This window comes from Festucalex cinctus, chromosome 5 (genome assembly GCF_051991245.1).
Source record: "Festucalex cinctus isolate MCC-2025b chromosome 5, RoL_Fcin_1.0, whole genome shotgun sequence".
NCBI lineage: Eukaryota > Metazoa > Chordata > Actinopteri > Syngnathiformes > Syngnathidae > Festucalex > Festucalex cinctus.
In genome coordinates, this window is record NC_135415.1 from 19,906,317 (window position 1) to 19,928,663 (window position 22,347).

At 37.5% G+C, this 22,347-nt stretch overlaps 1 protein-coding gene across 3 annotated transcripts; it reads left to right on the forward strand.

Annotated features, from left to right (window-relative positions):
* Positions 1-373: 373 nt before the first annotated feature.
* On the forward strand, positions 374-21,028 carry LOC144018585 (tricarboxylate transport protein B, mitochondrial). 3 transcript variants are annotated; one of them, XM_077520905.1, is made up of 10 exons: positions 374-920; positions 9,790-9,897; positions 11,850-11,949; positions 16,225-16,363; positions 16,508-16,592; positions 16,720-16,824; positions 17,757-17,872; positions 17,936-18,009; positions 18,683-18,842; positions 19,478-21,028. In XM_077520905.1, the coding sequence occupies exons 1-9, from the start codon at positions 809-811 to the stop codon at positions 18,795-18,797; spliced, it is 954 nt and encodes a 317-aa protein (XP_077377031.1). In that variant the 5' UTR covers positions 374-808; the 3' UTR covers positions 18,798-18,842; positions 19,478-21,028. The 3 variants fall into 3 exon arrangements, 2 of the variants coding, with proteins under 2 accessions (XP_077377031.1, XP_077377030.1); XR_013283472.1 differs by having other exon boundaries at positions 375-920; positions 18,683-19,851; positions 20,069-21,028; XM_077520904.1 differs by having other exon boundaries at positions 375-920; positions 18,683-21,028.
* The last annotated feature ends 1,319 nt before the right edge of the window (positions 21,029-22,347 follow it).

Genomic DNA, 22,347 nt, shown 5'->3' on the forward strand with positions numbered 1-22,347 from the left:
GTGTGGAAAATAAGTTTTCAAATACTCAACAGGTTGTTGTTTTTTCATACAAATACTTTTATTGTGACTAATAACACCGACGACAAGTTGGTGAAAGTAATTGGACGTCAACATTTTGCCCTAAAGAAGGAAAGTATCACATATGGTTGTCACTAAGTTGCCCTTGTTTTGTCGTTTAATAAAAACAGTCGAGCTGAACTTGATTTCAGTCCCAGTGAGAAGTGTACAGTAGTTGTTTGTGAAAGGCGTCGCCGTGACGTGGACACGCGTTTTGTTTTTTCTTTCTTTGATGATAAAACGTTCACGACTCTTTCCGAAAACAAAGCAAAATAACAATTTTGTTTTTCGCTGTTGCTTCAAATCCCGACATGAGCGAAAGGGCAAGTCTGCGCCACGCCCACCACCTCGCTACCGCTCACGCGCGCACGCGCTTCTCTCCTCTCGTCCACGCGCTTTTCGCGACGACATAAAAGTTCCTCGGAGCTGCAAGTCGCCTTCCATTTCCACCGCCGTTCCCCACTTCCGGGTTGCTTCACATACTTCACCATCTACTTTTCGATTCTCTCGTCGCCATGGCGACACGTAACAGCTACGGTCTCTTAAATTCCCACGGCCAGTCCACGCGTGTCCGACTGTGAGTACACACAAACGGAGCTGGCGCGCGCGTCCACCTGAGTCCGGGAGTGCGCGCAAGACAGCCGACGTACATCCGTGTATGTGTGGCTGGGTCTTTTTTGGAGCTCAGCCTCCACAGAGATTAAACACACACCAAGCAGACATTTTTTGTCGCTGTGATCTTTAAATCCAAATGGAGATAAAAGGACCATTTGGAAGCCCTTTCCACACGCCGAGGTGTCTGGCGGCGGCGGCGCCCGCGGGGAAGTCCAAATTAACCCATCCGGGGAAGGCGATTCTGGCAGGTATGTATTAGATTCATTTTCAAACTACCTCACGTAAAGTGACATAAAATGTCGTCACGTATGATAACTTTTTACAACACCACCACACAATTAATCAGTCCAAGTTGCTATTTTCTCTTTCTTTCTTTCTTTCTTTCTTTCTTTCTTTCTTTCTTTCTTTCTTTCTTTCTTTGATGTGACACTAAGCGGTGTTTCATTACTTTTTTTTTTTTTCATATTTCTCCACCATTTTTTTTTCTAAATTTACTTTACATTCACCATTTCCTGGAGGCATTGCCAAGCACAGTGGTGTCTTGAGATACGAATGTTTAGTGATCATGCAAGTATCTCAAATCATTTCCCCTTCCATTGAAATGAATGAAAATGTGCTTAATCTGCAGAAAACGAATTTATTGTGAAAAAAAAACATGTCAAGCAAAGCCACTATATTTGTAATAAAAACAGATTTAAAACAACAATTAAGGCCTAAAATGTGCAAAACTAACATATTCAATATTGTATAAATAATTTATTTACAGATATATATAATTAAGAAATGCACCCTGACTGACGCTGACTCACCTCCCCCAATTACTCCTTGAAACTTTTTAATCTTTGCTCACAATCACGACCAACGTATACTGCCAACTGCGACATATACTCTTTGTTCTATGCATACACATATGTTCATATGAGCTGCTTGAACTTTTCCTACTGCCCATATTTTAGCATTTTCCTCCCTCATAAATCAATGTAACAAACTGAGACTTTACAAAGCTGTGTTGATCTTAAATCCAAAACTATGCAACGTCAACGGGGATCTGTTTGTCAAACTGTGAAACTGATCAACAAGAAGTGCAAAAATGTCTGTCATTTTTAGTCCTCATGCATGAATCTTGGCATATCCAGGCAGGATGTGTGTGAAGGTGTGCCATTTGGTGCATTTTTATTATTTGGCCTTTTGTGTAGGTCTTCAATTTCTCCCTCTAAGATATTCTATAGTATTTATCTGACACAAAGCTATCGTATTAATCAGGCATTAGTTCACCCCATTTAGCAGTAACCTTTTTGAACCCTTTCTTTCAAAAGGGCTGCGAGCTCACCCCCGCAAAAGGATGGCGGCCTTATCAGAATTTACCTGCCATAGCAATGTAATTTCATTACATGCAGTATCGGTCTTAGCCAGGGCACTCTGCCACTTAATGTGGTTAGAGAGGAGTGATGAATGCAGGAGTGCAGCCTGTTGGACAAAGAGGCAATTATTAGAAAACATGTTTTTTGTTGTTCAGTCCTGCTATGTACTGAAATGTCACAGATAGCGTTTGGTTGCTTTAATTTAAAAATGGAGGGAGAACTTAAAAATCAGGGAAGTTCACCTGATTAGCAACAGAGATCAAATGGGCTCAACAGTTAACAATTTAATGTCTGTATGGGAACAGTAGTATCTATTAACTGATCCAAATTGTTACACTCTTTTGCTGGAAAAGGAAAACATCAGTTTGTTTGGGGTATTTATTTCTCTAAGTTGATGTCAAATGATGGCCGCTCTTTTGGGGAACTGTGATATTTGTGTTTGTGAGAGACACAGCCAGGAAATGTTCTTTTCTTTATTGTTTTAAATGTTGATGTCTTCATTGTTTTTTTGTTTTTTGTTTTTTTGTTTGTTTGTTTTCTGGACTGCACATCAGTCCTTGTTGTTTACGTCCGCCCACTGTGTTGTTGATTAGTGTGCAGCAGCACTTTCAAGTGATTGGAGTGGCGACTTCAGTGGGGTTCCCATGTGGCAACAACTGGCTGTCAGTTGATTTCAGCTGTGTGCGTGTGTACAATAGATGCAAATTTGTGTCAACAGCATTCACACAGACTCTGTCAATATTTGAAGAGCTAGTGAAAACAGGATGCCACACTGTGATCCATTTAAATTGTGGCACTTTATCATGTATGTGAACATTAATATAATGTAAGTACCGATGCCACTGTCGGTGTCAGTGATTATACTGTATGTCTGCACTCAAAAAAAATGCTCCGATACTACAACACGATATCACTTTACCAACCTGATACTTCTCGGGCAGGTGGGATAGGAACCATGTCAAACGTGTGGAGGTGGATACTTGAAGGTAAACATGAATGACAACACTTGGCTAAGCATCTTCAAATTACAGTATTCTCTACAAAATGGATGACGAAGGGCCAGATTGCCAGCTCCACTCTGCATTGCTCAGCTCCAGCCGACCTAGCTTCACTCCAAGCACAACGTGTACCGCATCGAGTAAAGAGTAGTTGTGCTCATCTCAAGAAGCAGCCAACTTCCTATGCCGTGACATGAGGCGCTAGCCACCAGCTAGCTTCTGAGCTAACAGACTCCTGGGGCCCTTCTCAGCTGGCAAAGGTGTGGCGTATTCATCTGAGGTGTCACCTCCTCATTTGGGCATTTAAATAACAAGACCATTGCATTATGTCAAATGTAGCATCCAGATGAGATGCGTTTTCGGCATTGAAGTATTGCTAGTTAGCTGCTTGCTATAATAGTAGAAACGGGCCTAGTAATGATAACGACGTAACTTGAAATTGCATCAGATAACCACTGATGACAACGTCGGCGCTCGAGTTCTTATATAGTGGAGTTGTTGTGTGCCGTTTTAGCCATGTCCAATAAATTAGGAAAAGGGAAGTGCCGATAGCTCCGGTGCTACACAATTTAACAGCCTACTGCATGCAGTGGTTCAGTGTTTTCACTTGTTTTCGCAGAAGTAATTTGAAACAAAGCTCTGAATTCACTTTACAGGGTCTTTATGACGTTAGCCAACAAATTAGCTATATGTCCATTATTGTGTTTAGAAACATCCCTCAGCATATTCTGAACAATTTTAGACCATTAACAAAAAATAAATAAATTAAGCATTTTGTTAAATGAAAACCTCTGAAAAATATCAAATTGAAACTTTATCATGACTGTCTGTAAAGACTGTTCATCTCCAATATTGGATATCATGGTACTGCCCAGGTGTACCTAATAATCAATCTGATGAGTATAGCTTCAACATAGATTATTGGTTGGTTGGTTGGTTGGAAATAAAAATACTGTAATTAAAATATAAAGATTTAAAAGATTTTTTTTTTTTTTTTTACAAACAATAGTCATCATTAAGCACAGTTTTCATGTTCAAAAGGCGGTAGGAAAAAGTAAAACAAAAAATTATCTAGTCCCTTAGAAGAAGAAATAACACATAAACATGCACATATAAACAGCTGCTCTTGCATAGACATTCCAACAAAATTTTGCATTTAGTTGATAAGCTAACACATTTACAGATATATAAATCAGTGCAAAGGCTTACACATCCATTTTTAATTGAACACCGTTTTCTTCATTTGTACTGACTTATACCTGATTTAAATATTATTGTACTTTGTGTTTATATATCTTTTTAAATGACACCTTTTCAGGTTAATTCCAAAATGGTTCCACAAATTTACACCTGTAATTGAAACACTCTTAGATTCCATACTTGACTCAGTTGTGGCATTCTATACAATTTTCCCATGTTGCTTGATGCCATCCTTTCTGTCCCCTTCCCCGACGTCAACCCTCAGCAGCCTGACTGACTGGCTCGGGTCTCTCGTGTTGCACTCTCTCGCTGTAGCTCGTTTCCAGCCTGTCTGTCCAGTTTTGCAACGACAGCAACTGTGATTGTCGCAACTCCTGCGGGCCTCCCTGTCTAAGATGTCGAGATAAAACCCGATTTGGGGTGAGAATGACGGTGCATCTCCTCTCCGGTGACGTTGATGCGCGAGTACTAATTCGCGCCGGTTCGTGTTGTCTGTGTGGAAGGGGAAGAATTTGTAGCGCATGCCTGAGGGCTCCGAGTAGACAAAGCAAGAAGTAGAAGGTCAAAGCTTAATGCACTCCAGCTCACATACAGAGACAGTGAGTGCCAAATTGCCAAAGCTTTCCGTGCTGCCATTGGTTAGTTCAGCTCCTTTCACTCTGCTGATGGTTGAAGTTGGGACACGCAACAAGAGCGACTTTTCGGCCTGGGGGCAGAGAGCAAAAGATCAAAATGGACCTCAGAGTTGTTTTGTTCCTTTAAAGGCCTTTCTGTGACAGATTGAAAGATCGTTTATACAGATTTACCCCTCCCCCCCCCGAAAATTTTCATGTCAATCACGATAGTTTTAGTGGAAATGCCATGTTTCCTGTTTCCTCCATTCTTTGCTTTCGTCACCCTTAGGCAGCCTTCCTGAGTGCTTGTCTCCTCTCGTCAAAGCGAGCGCTTATTTCCTGGGACTTGTCGTCGCTCCCCTCCACACCTCCCACTCCCAGTCAACCAGCTTGTCACTGATTTTTCAGTGGAAGTGGCTCAGCTGAGTGCCTTTTTTGTTCACCTTTTTGTGTTAACGCCTTGTCAACACTGACAATGGTCTTATAATACTTTGTGTATGCATTGCAGCTAACCAAACCACTCCTTTAGAGTACACAGTACAGTCATTTGTTTCTAGATCCTCTTCAGCATTCGTATAATATCCAAACATAAATTAGCCCGTACCTAAGCTCCCCAGTCACAAAATGATATTTACCCTGTGGTAAATGAGCTGACGTCATGATTATAAATCATGCGTGATAAGCATATTGAGCTTGCTGACTAGTGATAGACCGATATGTTTTTTTCAAGGCCGATACCGATACAGATTATTTGTAGTCAAGTCGGCCGATAACCGATATTTCAAGCCGATATTCATTTGCAATAAAATGGGGAGGGGGGGTCAATTCTTTCAAACTATATATAATTTCTCACTGAGTAACAAATTCATGTGAATGTAGCTCATTTGGGGTTTTTGTTAGGGTTCGTAAAAACGTTTCAAAAAGATTTTCGCGGTGAAAAATTGTGTGAATATGTTCCAAATGTGTTTACGACAAATAAAAACTGACTGCGAACATCTTACAAATCCTGATGAAAACCCCAAATTCGCTACGTTCGCAAGTATCCCCTGCTCAGTGAGCTTTATCGGTCTTCAGGTTCAAATAATGGCCGATGCCGATATTTGTCAAAATGCCAAATATCGGCGCCGATAATCGGCCCCGGCCGATTATCGGTCTATCCCTATTGCTGACTAAACAAACAGTAGTACTATTAATGTAAAATCTTGCACAACAGGTGTGCTATTGCCTTCTTATCAGCAGTTTGAACAGTCCTCATGTAAAATGAATTATCATCGTCGGTCCCGAAGAATCCGTGAACCACGAGGGTGTGTTGCCCGGGACATAGGAAGCCTAAAAGGCCACACCGAGAGAAATAATTCTTTTCATCTACCACATCATTGTAAATATTACAAGTCTATTTATAGGAAGCCCTTCCTCTGGCTTCATTCATCACCATTAAATATGGACGTCATAACGTTTTTCTCCATTCTCATCCCAAGACAATTTAAAATGAGCAACATGTGGATTAATAATGAGTTGATAAAGCCACTTATTAATTGGCTGGCACATGCACAGACAAGCATGCATGATGATGGCTCTGCATTATTGATTGTTTGCATTTTAATCTTATCGCCTTTTGGCTGTGGTGTGTGTGATGCTCATCCGTTTTTGAGATTGCTGTACTTCAACTTCGAGTCAGCGTCACTTATAGTTTTCCAAAAGGAAGTTTGTGAGAGAAGCAGATGTGTGGATGATCATTAGAGTCGCAGAAGATGAAAACGTTCCTCCCAGTCAGCTGCTCATTGGCTTGCTCACCTGGCATCTCTTGGACAATTTAGGTTTACATGCGTTAAAAAAATCAATTTAATGGTATTTTCAAACTTTGGACGGAACTAAGACTCAATGTGGGATGCCTCAACCAGTTGGCCTAAGAGAGAGAAAAAGACAAGTGACTAAGACATCAATCTGCATGTATGATAGTCAATCGTAGTTTAAATCCTAAAAGTGCAGTGGTACCGCCATGAGTAAGCCGACTGAGTTGTTTGAGATACTAGTCATCACTCAGAAGTTTTGTTATTGACTTGTGAACAAAAAACATTTGTTTTCAACATTGAAGAGTGGCAGAAAACTTCACAACAAACAGCCTGACCAATTAAATGGCCAATAGCTCTTCAAAAATGAGCCAATAAATTGGCGGATATTATATTAGCTCTTTTACAATTGCTAAATATTGCCTAGTTTTTACTTTATGCCCATTTTGGCTTGGTTCTCAACCCCAAACAACAAAGTATTGTATAAACGTCAAATGTATCTTTTATTGTGGTAAGCGTTATTTTATTCATTTTATTTATTTTAATTAATTGGCCGATTAATTGGTTATCAGAATTTTATTCTCACAAATATCAGAAGTGACTTTGGACTTTAAAAAAAAAAAAAATGCCAAGACAACAAAGGAGTGGCTCAACAAGAAGCATTATTCTTATTCATCATATCGTTAGAACATTTGGATGGAAGGAAAAGTGCTTTAATGTGATAGGAGTTGGCTATTTGGAGACTCGGGACTAAGTAGTTTTGATTCTGGCATTAAAAGGCATACTGTTTTCTGATATGTTTTACACCAAACCAATAATTGAATCACAATTTATGTTAATGAGTTTTTTGGACTGTCAATTTGAAATTATCTTCAGTGTTTGAACAAATGAAAACATCTTCTTCTTTTTTCTTTTTTTTTAATCTGGTTCATTGATTTAACCGACTGCTTCATCAATTCAAACAATAGTTGCAAAACTACTATGTTGTGTTTAGAAATATGACAAGTGTTTTCCCATTTGTCATCCAAACAGCCTGTTTCTATATATCTGACAAGGCAGTTTTTTATCTCCGCCTCTTTGCGCCGAATATCACTCCAGTGCCATTTCCATTTCTTTCTGGCGTAATAGCAAGTGTCAAGGATCTATGTGGATGCATTGATTTTATGACCGCGCGAGGCGAGTCACCTCGGGGGATGAGGATGGAGGATGGGAATGTGCAGCAGCAGAGGTTGAAGATAAAGATTAATGACTATTTGGCACATGTAACCCACGTTTGGCCGTGGCCGCCACACTCGTTTAAAGTGTGTTTGTTTGTGTGAATGTGTGCCAGACTGCAAACGCAGACCAGTATCGACGAGCTACGATGTATCGGCCTCACTGGCTCTTCGATCACGTGTGCCGTGCTGCCGATTGTCGCTTGTTTTCATCTGTGCTGATGAATGAGGTTGATTGTTTCCTCTTGCCCGACCGAGACGCAGCGACCTGATTAGGCCGCATCATCATGGCTGGTATGAAGTGTGGGGAGGATCATGTGATGATGTCTGTTAACCCTTAGAGGGCTGGCTTGTCCCAAGAATGATTGGAATTACGACTAACATGACCTGCTTAGCGGCAAGATGAGTTGCTTCAATGAATGGGGGAAGAATGTATTTTATGAGTGTGTCAGAAAAGTTCCAGGACTTAAGTTATATATGTCAGATATATACAGTATGTCAAATCCAAATGACAATTGTTACCCTTCAGAGTACCCTTACATAATTGCAGTTACCTTTTTAGTTTTTATTTTATTTAATTTTTTTACAGCTGTCAAAATTAATCGATTAATCAGCAAGTAATTGATTATCAAATTAATTAACAACTATTTTAAAGGGAATTGACTTTCTCTTGATTGCTGAAAGCTTTGACATGATCAGACAAATCTTTGAGTAACACCCAGAGATAGAGAAAATTAAAAGTATTTTCTTAGCAATGAAATGTACATGTAGCGGTTCTGCCAGACTCATTAGTACAACTATGTCATACACAGTGGCATTTTCGCCATAGAGGAAGAAAATAACATGGCATTGACAGTCCGGTCATGTATAAGTCCGTGGCGAAAACCCTGACAACAAAACCTCGACATGAACTGCAATGTGACTTTTGTGAAGCGAGATACCAGTCCTGGAATTTTTCTGACACCCCAAAATATTTAAGTATATTTTTTGGTAGGTGGTAATGTGAGTAATTTCTCATTTTAACGTGGTCCAATACAAAAGAATAATCCTTTACAAAGATGATATTGCTAATTTATTTGTGATCATGTCAATTCCTAATCTTCAGAATTGTGTAACAATTTTATGTAGGCTGGTGTATAGCACCTGATTAGATTGAAGTCAGACATCTTCCCTTATTGATTTCCCTTAAATTAGATCAGTTCCTCCTCCTACAGATGGGATGATTAAATTGATAGAAGTAACGATATGGCCAGTAAATGTAATTTAGCTATGTTAGGATGTGATAATGTCTGGAATCCACTTGTGTGTTATTAAAGAATGCCCGTAAAGCATTTTTATTTCCTTTTCACTGGCGTTTTGGTTTCATTTTTCAACCATTTGTAATCTCTCTGCTAATGTGTATGTGTGTGTGTCATTGAGTTAATGGAGGGTCTTGGCCTGTGTAATGGAGCCCCGCCCAGCATGCTGCATGATTTAATTAATGTCATCCTTCTCTGCGTCCTCCCTCCTTCCCGTGTGACTCATCCGTATTGTGCGTTCGACAGCGGGCTTTAGGACAGCCTGACCATGTCTGTGGGAAAATGGCTTCGTATTTTTGTTATTGCGTTCATTTTTCCAGTCGTACTCAAACGTAATAAACCCCAAATGTTCTCCTCGTGACTCCTGTGAGTGGTTTGGGTGTGGCTTTGAGTCAGCTTCAAGCAGCTCAGTCCTCTTCCTCCCTCGCCAGCCCGCCTTTCAGGGTTTATGGAGGGAAAGTCAGTCGTTTTCCAACGATCTGTGACGTCATGGCAGCTTGTTGTCATGCAGGCACAGGACACTGGAACAGGCAGCCTGAAAGCTAAGCTAGTATGCTAAGCTAAGCGCAGTAGTTGTACCCAATTGTGATGATTTTAAAGTTCAGTTTACTTTGTGTTTGACAAGGTTTGCTCACTTTCCAGGTGGTATTGCTGGCGGTATCGAGATTTGCATCACCTTCCCCACAGAGTATGTGAAGACCCAATTGCAGCTGGATGAGAAGGCCAACCCTCCCAAGTACAGAGGAATAGGTGAGTTTGGCCACTTTCATGCAAATTGGAGATATAGGGAAAAACATCATAGCTGTTGAGAGGCCACACACGTCATATCCTTTCATTTCAGCATGATTTATGGCCTGTGTTGATTATTACCTATTAACTGATACTCATATTTTACTTCAATTGTCATAAGTAAAAGCACTACAGGTATATAGTATAAAAAATATAAAAGTAAAATGTTGTACCTCCGCCTTGAAGGACACAAACTGCCAAAATTAAAAATAAATGAATAAATAAATGAATAAATAAAACTGAAATTAAAAACGGATATAAAATATAATTCAAAAATTAAATACAAACAATAAATATAAATGGAAATAAAAACAACTATATATATATATATATTTCCATTTATACATTTTTTATTTAATTTTTCAGTTATATATTTTTTATATCCGTTTTTATTTATTTATTTTTTGAATCTCATTTTTTATTTTTGTATTTATTTTTACCTTTATTTATTTATTTATTTATTTTTTTTTAATCTCGTTTTTTATTTGTGTATTTATTTTTACCTTTATTTATTTATTTATTTTTATTTTTTTAATCTCGTTTTTTATTTGTGTATTTATTTTTACCTTTATTTATTTATTTATGTATTTATTTATACAAATAAATATTTATTTATGATATATATTTTGGGGTTTTTATTTCCATTTATACATTTTTTTTATTGAATTTTTATTTCACTTAAGACACAGAAGAAAACAAAACCAATGTCAACATGCACATACGCAAGCCATACGCGTGCGCAGTTGCGGACGCACAACTCCACACAGGATCTGTTGACGTGTCTTGCGTTTTGGGGGAACATGCTAATGAGCGCTCCCGAGTCCTGACAGCTGCTGCTGCTTCTGCTCGCTGGTGCGTCGCTTTGGCGCAGTAGTTTTTTTTTTTGTTTTTTTTTGTCACCTCTGAAGATGTGTAAATAGGCGAATGTTGGCTAACAGACTTGCCGGTAGTAAAATAAAAAAAAGTAAAAAATTAACATCCGCCCAGAAATTTATAAAGCAGTTCGGTCTCACGCCATTTTACATTATTGGGCTCTTTTTGGCCACGGATGGGTAAATTTTTTCCTGTTATGAGCCACCGAGGCCGTTCCAAGTCAATGAATTATTACTGGTTCTTAATGATATGATAATCATACAAATGTAATCACAGAACATTTATTTTTCCTCTTATTTTTTAAGTGACTTTCATTTCCACAAAAGCCCGTTCTCGCAAATAGTATTCACAAATCTGTCTGAATATGTTAGTGAGCATTTCTCCTTTGCCGAGAAAATATTACGATGCTGATTAGACAGGTGTAGTTTAGGAAAGATGCCTACAACAAAAAGATCACTCCAAAATCTATATGTACTGTATATCATAATTAATACAGTCAAATTACAAAGAAATCTGAATCATTCTGTAGTCTAATAAGAGGCAATTCTTGATGTACTAAAAACTATGAGTGGGATGATTAGTAAAATCACGATGTTTGCTGCCATAAACGTTAAATCACATCAACTACATTTTATTTATTTATTTTTTTAATCAATGGGCAATACAACGTCTAAGTGCAGCGCTGCGTGGTCAATGGGTTGTGGAATCACTCAGTCAATATGGTCAGTAGATGGCATTGTATCTCTTTTCAATGGGCTGCCGGTGTATGAAATTACAATGAGACATGACGGAATCTGATGAAATAGAACGTTTTCCAGGATGATGTAAATGATCAAAACCTTTGTCATATTAAAGTTTTTTCGCTAACGTGGCAGTAAAAGAGTTAAAATAAATAAATACATAAATTATTTGCAGTAAATAGATTTTTTTTTTTGTTGACTAAGTGAAATTGAATCATTTCCTGATGATGACTCATGGCAACAGTTGGGAATCACTGCCAATCTTTTAGCTCATCTCGTATATTTTATTTCATCCACTAGGTGACTGCGTGAAGCAGACGGTGCAGGGTCACGGTGTCAAAGGGCTCTACAGAGGACTCAGCTCGCTGCTCTATGGATCCATTCCCAAATCTGCAGTCAGGTATTGCAATAAACTCGCAAAACACAAGCGGAGGTAAACGTGAGCGGCCGATGGGAACGGGATTTAATGAACCGATCCAGATGAGCTGATATGGTGAACGCAGCTTATTACAATGGTGATAAAACTGACAATTATTAACACAAGGAACACATGACAGCATCCGGTTTGCGGCTGCGTGCACGTGGTAGAAGGTTAAACATCGAATCGTTTTTTGTTTTTTTTGTTTTGTTTTTTTACCGCTTGCTTGTGGAAGGCTCGAGTAAAAAAAAAAAACGCGCGGCAGCCGTCATACCTTGAAGCGTTCGCTCACAGCGTCCAATTATTCTAGTCCATTACCCGCCACGCATAGCAGAAATGCCACGCCACTCTGGAGAGTGATGGTGGTGTTGTTCTCGCACAGCCATGACATTTATCTCCTGTCAAATACAAAACACTGAATATAGCCAAGGTGGGGAGGGGGGCGGGGGTGCTTGATTTGGTTTTGTATTGTTTGCATACCTGCACGTATGTGTGTGTGTGTGTTTTGCTGGAGGATCGAGTTGGTCCGTGTGATGAAGAGACGGGTCCAGTCAAGCGGAGCAAAGATGCCACTCAAACCCAGACAGGGTCTCAGTGGGCCACACACTGGGGAGGCTTTGTCAGTTTGTTTATATTTGTTGGTGGGAGCCATGTTGAATTCTACACCACGGCGGGAACATTTTCACTAGGGCCTGGTATCGATTCGAATTTCCTCAATCAATTTGATGTCGATTCACAAGAGTGCGGTTTGTTTCGATTTGGATTTTTTCCAATTCGATTCACTACACTTCAACTCAATATTGATTAATTATGGAATTAATTGTGGATCAATTCTTCTTAAAGAGATACTTCACTTATTTAGCCCATTATAGCAATAAAAAGTTAATATTTGGTCTATAATTAATTTGATACTTTTTATTATATTTCACGTATAATTAGTACCTTTAAAAACACATTTTGCAACTTGCTGTTGACTGAAAATGACATCACAGGGGCTCAGGTAACCAATCATAGCTCACCTGTTTTCTAGGTTTGGTCATGTGACATTCACAAGCGAAGCTGTGATTGGTTACCTGAGCCCTTGTGATGTCATTTTCAGTCGACAGCAAGTTGCAAAATGTGTTTTTAAAGGTACTAATTGTACATGAAAAATAATGAAAATATCAAATTTATAGGCAAAATATTAATGTTTGACTGCCAAAAATTGCTAAATAAGTAAAGTATCCCTTTAAAGATCAATGACATGATTAATAACGCCACATTATTATATTCCATTAAAATTTTGCAGAGGCAGAAACTGGTTAAATGATTGAGTTTATTAATGAAAGTAACATGTATTGTAATCACATAAGTTTTAACCAACCATTTACATCAGCAAGGATATTATTTTTTTTCCATAGTTCATAAATTAGAAAGATTCTGAAATGTCTTCAAGTGAAATAAGTCAGGTCTTTCATAAATGTAAGAAAATACTTTTACATTCATGTGAACGGTAAATTTCAAGAAAACGGTAAGATAAAAATTAACCTTTAAAATTCTGAATTTATGGGAAAAAGATATACTAATCAATTCATGGTTTTATGACTCAATATCAGGATCAAAAAGGAAAATCATTCAATATTGTTTTTTATTATTATTTTTTTCTTTTTTTTTTAAACCCAGGCCTAACTTTCACAGAGTGAAAGTGAGGACATCGCCATTTTTTTTTTTACATTCTATTTTATGTTATGACTGTAACTATTGATGCAGTAAAATAATGTATTGTGTTGTTTTCTTATTAAAACATAAAAAATTGTTGTTTTTTGGTGGGGGTGTCGGGAATGCAATAATAGGATTTTAATTCATTTTAATCGTGAACATTTATTTGAGACAAAACTGATTTGAGTTGCGAGCATGGTCACGGAACAAATTTTACCTCATAAATCAAACCTTTCTGATGTTGCAATCCAGTCTTTAGGCCAGTGCAGGTCCTGTTCCATGTAATTAGTTTGATGCCATTTAGGCAGCAGTGTAATCAAGCAGCGACATTGATATTAATCAGCCTTATGATGAGTCGCAATGATAAAAGGCTAATGTCAGGCACTTACAGTCGTTTAATGTATAATGTATAATGGTTTCACATCAGATTGTTTTAGAGCAAACTATATTAGATCATTTTGAATAACTTATCTTGAGGAGCATTTTGCTTTCTTTTTTTTTTCTCTCATCTCATCTCTTCATTTAATTTGAGCTCCGTCCATTAAGTAATTTTTCAAGTACTATTTTTTTTTTTTTTTACTCCCATCTTCCATCTGATTCACCCCAATTACTTTGTGTGACTCCCTCCCGTCTGCCACTGCCCTTTTTTTTTTTTTCTTGTGTCTCCCCCATCCCATTAAGTGATTGCCTGCACACCATCATGTTCCACAAAGTCCATTTGTGGGTCATCCGAAAGACCAAAATATAAATAATCGTTTGAATAATCGTGATTTCAATTATTGCCAAAATAATGGTGATTGTTATTTTTTCCATAATCGAGCACAGCCCTTTGATAAATTTCTGATGAATGACAAAATCAAAAGTGCTGTCTTTGTGCTGGCAGAACGTTTGGATCCAGTTCTTGTATTTAAATGTACTCCATCGTTTTTGTTTTAAGTCGTGAGTGAATTCTCATTTCCTCTCCTTTACTTCATCCCCTCACTGAAGCTGACCTTGTACAAAGATCCTCTAATGAAGAGTGTTCGTTCGGCGCTCTGACTCATCTCGGACGCTCAGCCAGGACATAAGGGCACATTCTAAGCAAAGGAAGCTTGGACCGCTTACATTGGCAATGGGCAAATTGGCAGCCACAGAACAGCTTGACTCTCCAATTTAATAAAAAGTGGAGTGTTACAGGGTTGGCAGTCAAGTGAACTGCCACTTTTTCTTTTTTTTTTCATTACCAGATGTGGGCAAGAGGTATGAAGATAGCAAGTAGTGTGTGACAGAAGAGCAGATGCGGGGAGTTAATGAGCAGAGGAAAATCCTGCAATAAACAGATGAAGTTAAAAAGGAAAAGGTGGGCATGCGGGACTTTGTGCACACTTATTAGGATGGCAAGTAAACAACTTAAGCAGAACGGGAGAAGCCGAACAAGAAAACAACATCAGTCTGTCCTCCCTTGCCCATTTTTATTTTTTATAGATTGACCGGGCAGCATCCTCCTGAAGCACTCCATAAATAACCTTCTTGTAAAGGACACGCTGGTACGAGAATGTCTGATTGCATTGTCACTTATAGCCCACCTCCATCTTTCTCTTGAAGCTTGGCTGGCTCCCATGGCAGCCATCTCTCATCCCTTACTGTTTAATTAAGGATGTAACGATAACGGCAATGTCGTGATATTGCGATATTAAAACTGCCACAATATATCGCGTCATGTATTAAAAGCAGCACATCTGTTTAAAAAAAAAAAAAAAAAAAAAAAGTCTGGTTGGTTTCCATTTGTGCAGTTCTAGCACCCTCTGGTGGCTAGTTTTTCAGTGTAGTTTAATTTTCACAAGGCATTTTTTTGGCCCTTCTATGTTTAAAATCCACGCTAATGGTCAAATGAAGGGGCACATATGCTTGTGAACCGAGTCAATATGTGCTTGCATTAGCAAATAAGTGACTCTATATACATCATATTTATAGATTTTTTAATATTTAATATTTATATTTTTTAATGTATGTACAAAAGCACAATATAGTTTTTAGTATGAGCTTTTTTTTTTTAAATTTTTTTATTTATTTTTTTACAATGTGACCTTTTTTGTATCGCCAACCTCTCCACAATATCATGAGAATTATTGTATTCATATTTTGATCTTGTATTTATATAAATTTAGATATTATTACATCACTACTGGTTAACCAACAATTAATTTGTCTTCTTTGTGGATACAGGCAGGACCATACAGATCCCAGTGTATAATGGTGCAAACTTATTCCTGCTGTCAGGAATTTTAATATTTTAATAACATCATGTTCAAAATTGTGACTTTAAACTCAAAATATACAGCTTTATTTTCGTCAAGACTACGTCTATAACCTTGAAGTGTATTTTGCTTTCTTTTCAATGTTTCTCTAACAGTCCTTCATATTTAAAAGATATTCCATTAATTTACATTGGATTTTAATACGACTCATATTCGATCTCATTAAATTGTTACTTGAAGCTAATTAGGTGTCCCTCAACTCAGTGTTTGCTCTGCACTTATCGGGCTATTCTGTGAAATCCATTGTTGTGTTTGTGGTCAGGTTTGGAGTATTTGAGTTCCTCAGTAACCAGGCAAAGGATGAGTCGGGTCGACTGGACAGCACTCGAGGGCTGCTGTGTGGGCTCGGAGCTGGGGTGATGGAGGCCGTGTTGGTGGTCTGTCCCATGGAAACGATCAAGGTGTGTTTGTTTATTTATTTTGTTTCCACAGTGCGTTCTAATCCAGTCAATACATAGTGAGCAATCATTACTGTGTGACAAATTGACAATGTATGGTGCATTCATTCAATGGATGTGACCACATTTAATTTTCATCCCATCAAGGTGAAATTCATCCATGACCAGACTTCCGCGAACCCAAAGTACAGGGGTTTCTACCATGGAGTGAGAGAGATAGTCAGAGCTCAAGGTACAGGTCTCCCGATGGCATCAACATGGTTACCCCGCCCTCTACTGGCCGAACGCAGCAGTGCAGCTGCACATCATGCCACATCCCACCCTGATGAATTTTGACATCCTCTTTTACGCCTGACCAGGTCTAAGAGGGACCTACCAGGGGCTCACTGCGACCGTGCTCAAACAAGGCTCCAATCAGGCCATTCGCTTCTTTGTGATGACCTCGCTCAAGAACTGGTACAAAGGTCAGAATATACTTGAGTGCAAATGCTTTGAAATGGATTGAGAATAGCATGTAAATGTTATTTTGTATTATTTTTTATTTTATTTTTCTGCTTCCTTGAACTATGCTAACCACGCTGCTAACCAAAACAGCAGCACCTAGAATGTTGTTGTTGTTATTATTATTATTATTATCATTGTTATTATTATCATTGTTATTATTGTTATGTGTCCATAGACATCACAAATTTATACTATTATTCAGTCCAGATTTTGGAGGTACACAGATTCAACCTGATTTAATGAAAATTCTTCATACTATTTTATTTTATTTTTTTACCCTAATATACGTACGTAATATATATAATTAACAATATCTTATTAACTCATTCACTCCCAGCCATTTTCATGAAGCAACCGCCTTCGCTCCCAGCTGTTTTACTGGCTTTTGACTTATTTTGCCAGGCTCACAGAATGTTATATTGCTATAAAAACATGGAACCTACCAAAAGAAAGATTAAAGTCTCTTCTTTCATCAGGAAAAAAAAATACATTTCTGTCTGTTTCTGTTTTTACAGTAATTAGCATTAGATTATAGCTATGTTTAATCATTATTCAAAAATCTGTTGGGAAAACAGCTTTGTTGCACATGGCCCTGGTTGATCTCTTATACTCTGATGCCACCTGCCATTTTTGTAATAACTACCATTGCCTCAAGCATTCTCTTCAGTTCAGAGGCTGCATCAAAGCCTTCTGTATGCTCTAGCATTAAAAAAAAAAAAAAAAAAAAAAGTCATAAAAGCGTATAAATACGTATTTGGGAGCATGGTAATATTTCAAATAGAACGTATTTATGCGTTTTTGGGAGCCAATGACTAAATTATTAAAATGTTGAAAAAATAATAGCCTCTTATTTGAGTTTAAAGTTTTGTTGTTATGTGATTGTTCCCACTAGGTGATGACCCCGATAAATCGATCAATCCTGTCATGACTGGAACGTTCGGCGCTATAGCTGGAGCAGCAAGCGTGTTTGGAAACACTCCGCTAGATGTCATCAAGACAAGGATGCAGGTACAAAGTTGTTTGTGTTTGTTGCGGCCATCTTGAATGTTACACTTGTGTTTCCTTCCAAAGGGTCTTGAAGCGCATAAGTACAAGAGCACGCTGGACTGTGCAGTGAAGATTCTGCGACATGAAGGCTTGCCAGCGTGAGTCCGTTTTTGCTTGTATTTTTGTTTGTTGGCTTTGGTAGGGGGGAAAAAAAAAATCTAACTTTTTCCACCAACAAAATGTGACCTATAGAACACAATTAAAAAAGATCACAAGCGCATTCGAGAGTGTGTGTTATGGCTGGATCAGAGCAATTTTTTTTTTTTTTTTTTTTATTATTACAAAATTCATTTGGTGAAAACACAACATTGCCCATCACCAGAATCATCATCATACTTAGGGGCTGTTTTCTTCAGCTGAAATTGGATATATATTGTTATACATAACAATGTTATTATTATTAGTAGTAGTGTTATTTTGTTGTTGTTATTATTATGATTATTATTATTATTATTATTATTATGTTATGATGTTCATGCATGCACACATTGAGTTCCTCCACATATTGACTTGCTTTCACAGACATATTACGTGTCCCTTCATCTGACAATTAGCGTAGATTTTAATCATAGAAAGGCCAAAACATCCCTAATGAAAATTAAATGGCACTAAAAATAGCCACCAGAGAGAGCTACAACTGCACAAATAGAAATCAACCTGACTTTTTTTTTTTTTCCTCCAGTGCATTTTACAACCACAATGTTGTTCTTTGAATACTTCTGTTCCTGCTATTCTTAATTTTATATTCTCTCGTGTGTCCCCCATCAATAGTTTCTATAAAGGGACCGTTCCTCGTCTGGGTCGCGTATGTCTGGATGTGGCGATCGTGTTCATCATCTACGAGGAGGTGGTCAAGGTTCTGAACAGAGTGTGGAAGACGGAGTGAGCTGCGGGATGGCCGCTTGCTGCCTCCGACACACATCCCAGTTCGGTAGGCGGCTGTTGGTTAATCCTAAATTTAAGTGCTGAGATTCAGAATGTTCACATGATGACATGAAATCAAAATAGCCAAGTAGGTCGTCTGTCGCCCTCCAGTGGTTGGTTAGGTATGTGCAGCTATAAGAGTATTTGATTAGATATGAGTTTTGGAATGAACTGGAATCTTTTTGATCACATTTCAATTTGTTAAAATAATACTTGACTATTGCAGTTGTTTGCATTTTGCAGCTACATGCTTTGGACATTCATTCAGATAAACTACAGTCGCATCCATAAACAAAGCCTTTAATAGAATGATTTTATCATTTAAAGACACAGTTTATTTTTATAAATTTATTTAATTTGTCATCATGATAGTTTCATTATAAAGTATAGCTATATTTTATCTGTGTCAAATGCCAAACACAAAAATGTAATGTATAAAGATATAGAATGTTATGGTGTATTTATTGATTCGAATATTTGGTATCTGTATGTTTAAAAAAAAAAAAAAAAAAAAAAAAAACTTACGGTAATTGCTGTTGTGTCATTGTCTTTCCCCCAAAAAATCCAGTCTGGATGTAATGCTGTTGCAAGATGTAAAAAAAATATATATACCTAATATATATCCAATTGCTGTATTTGAAGTTGAACTGAGACCCAACATGAAGACCTTCAAGTGCTTTTCACCTTAGCAGGCTGCTGGATGCTGATGTGTCTTTGGTTTACTTTTTATTATTATTATTATTATTTTTATTCTTCATCTAAAAAGGTATATTTTTTTCAGTGTTGTGATTCTCATGAAACTGTGGTAGGAAATTGTACAAAAGAAGAAATAAGTAATTGGACTTGTACTTTATATTTGAATCAAGTAGGACATAATTGTGACTTAAATTTAGCACATAATGCTGCATTCGAGGATAGTCGGAAGTCGGAAATACCATTTTTTTTTGTTTTTTTTTTAAGCATTTATTTATCAACAAATGTTGAAACTTCCCAGTTCCGATCTCAAAGCGTTCGAGGTGAACGTAAAAAATTGTACAAAAGAAGAAATAAGTAATTGGACTTGTACTTTATATTTGAATCAAGTAGGACATAATTATGACTTAAATTTAGCACATAATGCTGCATTCGAGGATAGTCGGAAGTCGGAAATACCATTTTTTTGGTTTGTTTTTTAAAGCATTTATTTATCAACAAATGTTGAAACTTCCCAGTTCCGATCTCAAAGCGTTCGAGGTGAACGTAAACAACCAAAATGGCGGATAGTGATAAATTGTTTTTTATTTTGGTCCTCAAAACTCAATTTGACCTCCAGAAAATTTACCTTTTTGCAATTTTGATCTGTGTTCAGCTTTTGAACTTTTTTTTTGTACAACATCCTACTAAACTATCCTGAGAACACATTCTATAAGGTGCCATGCTACAATGGGAGCTTGCTTGAAACGGTTCACTCATGTGCCTTTTTGGGTCAGTATCACTATGAAGTGTCCTCACTGGCTGCTAACATTTAAAAAAAAACTTTAGAATTTTGTCTTTTTTCTATTAGGCTAAAAAGTGGATTGAAGAATAAATATTTACACTTACTGCATGTACCGTAATTTTCATTATATTATGAGTGCAGCTGGGTGCTGTCAAGCTTAACATGTCCACCCTGTCATAGTGAAATATCAATTACTGTAAAAAAAAAAAAAAATCTTTCAGAAATTTTAAACACCATTCTTAAACAGTACACTGTCAGCTTACTAACTGAATCATGTTGCCAACGGAAGGTCCACCATGTGCTCATTAAATGCTAACATTAGCCAAAAATGTCCACCCCTGTCATTGTTAACCATATTTTGCATAAACAAACAAACAATGGGAGTTTGACCAATATCAAATTCTAACAGCCAAGTCTCAAATACACCTCATGGTGATATTGACTCTTTTATGTACTGTACTTACTATTACTGATTTGAATAGTATTGCTCATGTAACATTCCTGACAAGCAGCCATGTTTAAAAAAAAAAAAGGAGGGGAAAGTCTCTTTCGTTCCAGCACTGTGAAACATGATTGAATATATAAGTACCGGTACTTGTTTTTTTTTTTTTTTTTCTCATTGGCCAAAGATATTTTGTGTACTGTATTCCCCTTTGTGTCACATGTTCATGTCTTTATGAAGCCTTTGTGCAATAAAAACTGTTATGTTGGTTCAATGAGTATCCATCCATCCATCTATCCATGTTGTCCATCCATCCTGTTATGTTGGTTCAATGAGTATCCATAGTTCATAAAAAAAAAAAAAATAAATAAATAAAAAGTTTAAAACACTTAAAATTGGAAGTCAAGTCAAAAATTGTCTTTGCAATAATCAGCTCTGTGCGCATGCTAGTGTAAACATGGCGTAATATTGTGTTTGTGGAATATGGATTATGCAGAAAAAAACAGCCATCTTTTACCATTTTATGCTGCATTCGAGGATAGTCGGAAGTCGGACTTTTCCGAGTTCAAACCAGGAAGTGTGTACGCCGGGAACGCCCCCTTGAACTCGGAAATTCCACTTGTGAAGTCGGAAGAAAAAAGGACCCCGATTTCACCGGGGGATTACAATGTGACGTCACTCTGAATGGTAAAACACAATTTACTCAAGTATAAAAACACAATTTACTCAAGTATAAAACTAGATAGCTTTCTTCATTCATAAATATTCGCCATAACCTCACGCAACGTACGTGACAGTATTGCCGCTATATCCATGCATGAAATTATACGGTCAACTACTTAACTGTGTGGAATGCTTATGAAATAAGATTAAAACAATAAATGAAGCAAAATTGCAAAAAGGTAAATTTTCTGGAGGTCAAATTGAGTTTTGAGGACCAAAATAAAAAACAATTTATCACTATCCGCCATTTTGGTTGTTTACGTTCACCTCAACGCTTTGAGATCGGAACTGGGAAGTTTCAACATTTGTTGATAAATAAATGCTTAAAAAACAACAAAAAAATGGTATTTCCGACTTCCGACTATCCTCGAATGCAGCATAAGTGGCTGCTACGACGTTGGCGTACCTGTGACGTCAATTTCCGTCGACAGCAGAGGGCAGTATAATGTGAAAATGGCTAAAACGTCTGAATTTAAACTTAGTTCTTATTCCATCAATGCAATATGTGCAAAGACAGTTGTGGTCTTCCACTTCTAATGTATGTATGGGGTGATGCTATAACAATCTAATCCATGGAAGGCAGGTAGTCAAGGATTTAAACCGCAAACTCTTTGTTTCAGATTTGGCTTTTGACATTTTTTTTCTAACAATTTTTTTTGTCATCTCCTGTGAAGAACATGGGGGATTTGCGCTTAATAAAAACACAGTCTTGTAATAGAAGCATTGACAATTTAGCAAAAGCTTCATCTTGTGTAGCATCAAACAAACACTGGAGCGATTATTTCCCTCTGGCACTCGACCCAGTGATGAGAGAGGGCTCGTCACCGTGCACAATGAAGTTTTATGAGGAGCCTCCATTCATCCCATCAT